Source organism: Cynoglossus semilaevis, chromosome 8 (genome assembly GCF_000523025.1).
Source record: "Cynoglossus semilaevis isolate Cse_v1.0 chromosome 8, Cse_v1.0, whole genome shotgun sequence".
NCBI lineage: Eukaryota > Metazoa > Chordata > Actinopteri > Pleuronectiformes > Cynoglossidae > Cynoglossus > Cynoglossus semilaevis.
The window spans coordinates 20,031,107-20,038,397 of NC_024314.1; the positions used below are offsets into that span (position 1 = coordinate 20,031,107).

The 7,291-nt window shown below is 43.7% G+C and overlaps 1 protein-coding gene across 2 annotated transcripts in view; it reads right to left on the reverse strand.

Annotated features, from left to right (window-relative positions):
• magi2a (membrane associated guanylate kinase, WW and PDZ domain containing 2a) overlaps nt 1–7,291 on the reverse strand; it is a 182,427-nt gene that overhangs the window by 124,411 nt on the left and 50,725 nt on the right. For both annotated transcript variants that reach the window (XM_025057380.1, XM_017034357.2), the window contains exon 2: nt 5,971–6,087. In XM_025057380.1, coding sequence (XP_024913148.1) covers nt 5,971–6,087 — 117 coding nt within the window. The remainder of the gene's footprint in view (nt 1–5,970; nt 6,088–7,291) is intronic.

A 7,291-nucleotide genomic window follows, 5' to 3' on the forward strand; every position in this document is an offset into this window, starting at 1 on the left:
AGGACGTACTGGCGGTGCGGTGCACCTGACATCATTACTGTGGAGGTTGCGACTCACAGACAGGTAGTCGGCAGCTGCAGTTTGAAGGTGGAGGGTCCATTTGTCCAATTAGGAAGCTCAGGTCCACACACCTCAGCCAGTCACGTCTGTCGACCGCATCTGCCGCTCACAATCCAGCATCATGTCACGTCACGTCACCGACCCGGAGCACTTCCACATCTGTGTCCTGCCTTGTCAGTCAGAGCCCCCTCCCACCTCCTCTCATTTCCAGCCCACACACACACACACACACACACACACACACACACACCTGTGTCACAGAAACCTGCAGAAATGTCAGACAGTAAATCATACGGGATGTGGAATCATGGCTTCATTTCATACACCTCTGACCTGTCGTCCCCACTCATGGGGGGTGGGGAGACGAAGACAGATTGGCTGCTTGATGAAAGAGGACGAGGCGAAGCAGGAGAAGGAGGAGAAAAGAGGGGGACGACGAGGAGGAAGGGAAGGAGGAAGTGAGGAAGGGAAGAAAGAGAAAGAAAAAGTGAGTGCCGAGAGTTTAAGAGCGGTCCAGCCTTTGACGCAGAAAGGGGGGTGGAAGCAGTTGCCATGGAAACCTCGTCCATCCTCCAATGAGTCAATGAGTAAATGAAAGGAGGTAAAAAAGAGAGGAGCTGAGACACAAGGAGGGATTGAGAGACTGATGCTTTGACAGAGAGGTGTTTGAGATTTGACAGCCGACAGATTTAACCATGTGCAGAAATATCTGCGAGTGTTTGAAGAAAAATAACTCTGAAAAAGTCCAAAATATAAACATTAATAATAAAATAAAAGCCCACTTTCTGCCTGTCAGTCATTACTATGATAGGCTCCAGCTCAGAGCTGCACGTGGAGGCCCATGGGAACTTATATGATTAGGACAGAAACACAACTGTTCATTAGTAGCAAGAAACTGCTACTACTAACATAGCTAATAATACTGGTACTTCTACTGCTAGTACTACGACTGCTAGTACTACGCCTGCTAGTACTACGCCTGCCACATCTGCAGCTTTAAATACTACAACCTCTCCTGCTACTTCAACTACGCTATTATTAGGCATGGAAATGTTACAGGTACAGCCAGCTATTAATGTAACCACTAATACTGCTACTACTACTGATAGTACTACTACTGCTAGTACTACTACTGCTACTACTGATAGTACTACTACTGCTGGTACTACTACTGCTAGTACTACTACTGCTGGTACATCTGCAGCTCCAAGCATGATTTGCTTCTAGGACTTGAACTGTTACAGGTACTACTACTGTTATTTCGACCACTACTACTACTACTACTACTATACTACTGCATAGTATAGTAATACTTCTATCATACTTCTACTGCTGCTGATTACCACTTTAAATACTGGTCCTTATGCTTCTCCTCAATTTTGAATTCCTGAATAAACAGCTTGTACAACCTGGGTACCTGAGTCCACTTGAGTCCTGGGTAATGGACAGGGTGAGTTCTAGCTGTGAGCTCCACACTGAGTCCCCTCCTCTGTTCAGGTCTCCCAGTTTTTTACCTTATTTTTTTAACCACTCACTAAGCGCCTCGCAGCGTTGCTAAATAAGAAATAAAGTGTCCGTGGAGGGCTGTTATCTCCTGATGATCAGGATTACGGCTGCCACTCGTCAGACATCGGGCCGTTAAACAAAGAGCGGGTCACGTGACAAAGTGAGGAAGGAGAGAGGGGCCAATCATGGATACATGTAGGTTTTCAAGTGTTTTTTGTCAAATTAAAGAAAATGAAAATGGAGGCGCTCTGTGATAACTCAGCCGGCGATCTTGTTAGCGGGTAAAATCACACACTGTAATTCAAAGTTTAAAATGTAGGTTACAGGGAGTTAGCACTGATAAATGAACGAATGAAGAGGAAAAGGAAAGGAAGTTCAGATCCAGGAGGGAAGAGAGGAGAAGACGGGCAGAGAGTTCCCATTATCTGCTCTGCCATGATTGGACCAATGGATAGACAGATGGACCAGTCATGTCTGCCTCTCTTTTTCGCTCATTAGTAAACATCGACCAACTGCATCACACGCAGTCGCTTCTTCTTCATTACCTCAGACCTTAAAAGGCTCATTCGTGGGCCTCAACAACCGGGTGGTGTCAGTCAGGCGTATGTTGTCCGTACAGGAGTAGACACGGAGATGTCTGCAGTCGTACGGTGAATGTGAGCGGTCGACGACTCAGGCAGCAGTGAAGTGGAATGAAGTTTGCTTCATTAAAAACCAGACGTGAGGACATGCAGTAACACCCTCTATAAACTCAACGCTCTATTAGTGGGTGATATCTCCTTATATATTCAGGTGAAGTAATACTGCGCTACATTAGACCATTGTGTGTAATATTTAACAGGACATTTGGACTAAGTTATTGGTCCACATTGTATTTACAGGGTTCAGGAGCAGGTTTATAGTCGGTGTTAACGGCCACAGTCATTAGTGTGGGACCTGTTGTGAGGAGTCACAGTGTAGTCGTGTTGTCATGGGACTGAGGCCCAATTACCAATGTAATGTGGGACTCGTTCCAGTGCAACGTGAGCTCACGATGGTCATGTTCTTCGGGAAACACGATGTGGATTTTCAATCATCAGGTTCTCCCGGTCAATAACTGATCATTTATATTGTAGATATACAGAGATTATCTGAGACGTGGGTCTGACCAGACTGAAGACAACAGTTCAGTGTCTAGTAGTAACAAACAAATATATAAGTAAATACATATATATATATAAATATTTGTAATATATATATATATATGGATTCATACACATATATACATATAGGCTATATAAATAATAGATAGCTAGCGAGATAGACACACACTTCACATGAAGTCTTTAGGGCAGGGGTGTCAAACATACGACTTGTGGGCCAAAACTGGCCCGCTAGGGGTTTCAATCCGGCCGGTTTGAAAAATTTTGATTGGAAAAAGATGGATTTGGATTGTCAAACTTTCTCATGAACGGAAATGAAATACACAAGCTTTGGGCTGGCTGACAAAAAAAAAAAACAAAAAAAAAAACAAACCAAAAAACCCCCAAGAAGTTGCTAGGAAATGTAGGTCAAAAAATAATCTCTGAAATTGATATGATATTCTCAACAGTTGTTCAGAAGGTGTTCATCTGTTGGACTTGTTTGTTTCCTTACATACGGCTCTTGAAGCGTAGTGGTTGCTGTTATTAGAAGATAATAAAAACAGCTGAAGACAAGTCACTTGTTTCATCTTGTTGACCTCTGTCCAGGTTCCGCACAGATTTACTTACATCTGCCGTGAGGAACAGAGGAAAAACTCCAGGAGTTTTCCCCGACTGGATGAGCTCCAATTTCAGGTTATTTACCACTTTAGAGAAGCATTTAAATTCCAAATGCACACAAAGTCAAATGCTCAAACAGTGCAGGAAAAAAAAAAACCACCCACCATAGTTCTCATACTGCGCTGGATAATTTTACTGCTCCAGATCGAGTGAGGTCACGCCGAAACCAGTCCGCGCTTACTCGCCCCCTTCCACTCTCCACATCTCCCACACCAAATCTATGTGGATTACTTTAGTGATAGACCTGATTTCACATAGGCTCAGGCTATTAACGCTCTGACCTTGGATGTCAACCAGGCAATCTGTCTAAGAGCTGGCCGACCCGCAGCTCCCCTGAGCGACTACGTCCCACCTCCAGGATCGCTATGAGCGGCACTAACCCGACTCCTGTCTCCCAGTCTTGTCTCTGGGCTTAAGTTTAAATAGTTTCCAAAGATGTATGACGTAAATATTTCTTCAACTGAGATCGGGTTAGCCTTCATCAATAAAAGAGACTGGGTTCATTTCACTGCATCTAAACGTCTGTGTTAATATTAAATGAACTACTGGTAACGACACCAAGGTCTTTATCTGGTTCAGTTACAGTTAATTGTTGCTAATTGGGATGGATGAGATTAGAAAAATGATTAAAAATGACCCAGTGTTATTTAAACAGTATTAACTGAGTTATTAAAATGCCCTGATCGTTTCTGGGTGATCGATTCTTAGTAAATGAGTAGTCAGAATATCATGGTTGTTTACTACTGTACCTTTACTCTCAGTAGTCAGTACCTGGAGAGCTACGACTTGCATAACATGTGTTTGTCTATTGCATTCACTTTGCATTCATGTCCCTAGAAAGACACACACACCACAGTGTCCCACGTCCACTAGTTACTTCGTTTACTTTAATCCAGTTAACGACATCACTGAGCAGTAACGTTAATTCAAACTGCGAGTTCGGAAACTTCCTCTCAGTATCACTGAGGTAAATTCACTGTATGTCTTCTGTAACATCTTCCTTCATCTCTGCATCAGTCACTTGTTTTTCACTCGTTGTTATCTCCAGACCTCATCCTCGACCTTTACATTTTACATAGTGCTTTTGTCCCTTTTTGTTTCTCAGTCTTAGTCTTTGAAAGAAAAAATAAAATGTGTTTGTGTCACAAACAAATTCTGTTCTTTTTCCATCTCAACTGTTCCCGGGACAAAGAGGAAAAAAAAGATAAAAATGTGGCCTCCAGTGAAATCATCCTGAAGAACGCACCTTCATTAATGATTCAGGGGAGAGTTAGCCACCAGCTCTGCCTGGGCCTAATGGCACGGCGAGCCTTAAACACACTGCACACAGATAAGAGCTCACACAGACACGCACAAAGAAAATCCTTCTCTTATCTGTAGCCTATTGAACAGCGTGCAGTCGCAGAAGAATTGGGAAACAGGAGTCGGAATGATATGGATTTAACATCAACCAGAGCCGTTGAAGAGCTGAGGGTTTGATAAGACTGATATCTCTCTCTCTCTCTCTCTCTCACACACACACACACACAAATGCTTGTTTTTGTGTAAGCCTGCCCTAATCTAAAGTTAGTAGGGTCCTCCGAAATGTCCAAACGAGTACAAAGTGTCCACAAAACTATCCCATCAAGGTGGCTAAAAAAACCCAACCAAAAAGATGTACAGCTTTTTGTGTTAGCCTCTTTGCTAACTTTAAGTATTAAAATATTCAAACTCTAAATATCATCCAACTCAGAAGAAAATGGCAATGCGTCCACACAAGGACAAACTGTCAACAATCATGATATTAGTATTACATAGTATATTTTTTAACAGAAATGTATGGGTATATGAAGAAAAAAACAAAACCGGACACACAAACACATCACTCAGGTACAAGCAGTTGAAGACGATACTCAGAGACCTCGACTCGTTTGTGGCTCTGATTGTCTACAAATTGTCCACAGCCAGCTCTACTGTTTATACAGTGTTTCCGCGTCTCAGTTACACTGAATTGAAGACACCTGAGGAAGTCAAACCTTCCTGAGTCAACAATCAGACAACTCTCGAAGAGGGAGACGTCAACGTTAGCACAAAACAAAGATGAACTAAACCAAGGCAACAAATAAAAAGCTCCATCTGTTCTTCCTTGAAGGTGTATACCAGTATTCTCAGTTTATTTCTGTCAGTACGTGTGAAGGAAACCATTCACAGAGCAGAAAAAGCACCGTACGATGACATTTGTACATGGATGGATGAAACCAGCAGTTTATGATAGTCAACTCATCGTAATGTTGCCCATTGGACTGAACTGATCAACGCAGGTCATTAAAAGTACTGCAGTTAAAAAACAAAGGTCACGTAAGTCCAGTACTAAAGGAATCTGCACCATTTTAAAATTCTTAAATTGTCCCAAAAACATCTATTTGGAGCTATTTTTTACATTTTACATTTTGGGGATATAGCATTTGGCAAGTGTTGAAAAGATTTACCAGCAAGAAGTTCTCAATCCAAATCAGTGAATCACATTGGTTCCACAGAGGAACCAATAGATTCACAATGACAAACGTTTGGGTCCAAGAACCAGAACACTGCAACAGCAAGGTAGAAAAAAAAGTCAACTCACAGGGGATGGTCCGTAGATAAAGGTTGTCCCGGATGATCTGCTGCAGCTCGTGGTCCACGGAGGCTTTCTGGAAACGCAGATTGAGGTAGTGTCGCAGGTCCTTGTCTATCACACCCCCTGGAGGAACAAGGACAATGATCAGGGGTCTGCTGCTGCTTGACTTTCAACCCCCCCCCCTCTCCCCCCGATGACATTCACTCCTTTCCAAGAACAACATGATATGAAATCCAATCTAGCAAATTAAGAGAATGTTAAAGACCCATGGACCTTTGGTAAAAGATGACAGTGACAGGACGTTTGGCTGTTAGCAGGCAAGAATTATTGTAGAAATTCAACAGAAGTTGATAGAAGTTTTTTTCAGTGTAGGAGACCATGCATCATTTGAATTTGGCTCAAACTTGATACATGTAAAAGCAGACGTCAAACCCGTGACCATGATTGACAGCCACTGATGGCTAGTTGTCGCTGCAAACATCTGTTTGTTTCAAGGATTTGAATATAAACAGCAAATACAGTCAACGCTCGTACCGGGCGTGTTTTTCTTGCCTACAGGTTTTCTTCTTCCATGCTTCAGAGGCTGCACCGCCACATGACCAGGAAATCAGTGAAAACCCAGAGTATGAACAAACTGAATTTCTGAGATCTCACCAAACAAACACTGCCAACACTAATGAACACACACTCTGCCCTCGCTTCGCGTTCAGCATCTGTCAAGAGCAGCCGTGGTTCGGTGGGTGGTGTTAAGTGGCGCGGCGGCCGAACACGTGTGGAAAAATGTCTATTCATAAATCAAACCTGAAACTCCCCCTGTGGGAGCTGGGGGAGGTGGAGGGCTGATGGAAGGGAGGCTGTTTCCTCCATCCATTCTCCTCCCCCACCGTCACCCGAGTCACCTCCCACTTGTGTGAATTGACTTTTAAACCTGTTTATCTCGCTGGCTCAGCCGGAAAGAGGAGATGGAGGGGCGAATGGAGGTAGTTGGAGGGATAAAGGAGAGATGGAAGGCAAGGGCAATTCTCAGGGGGGGACAGAAAGGGGACGAAGAGCTAAAATAAGCTCCATACCCCCCCACTCACCCCCCCACACTCACCCCACTCCCCTGCACGCCCAACAAACACTCTAGCTACCCATTTGGTCATACAGTCACATATTGAGAAAAAGGGACGGGGTATTTGGAAGTGGTTGGATTGGGGGGGTGGGGGGTATCAACTGACGTTACTGATGGAATTCCTCACGTTGCTCTTTCTAGAAACTGGCTCTTCCTAACAGAAGTGGGGTGGCAGACGGAGGAAGGAGCACAGAATCAGAAGACATCGGTCTA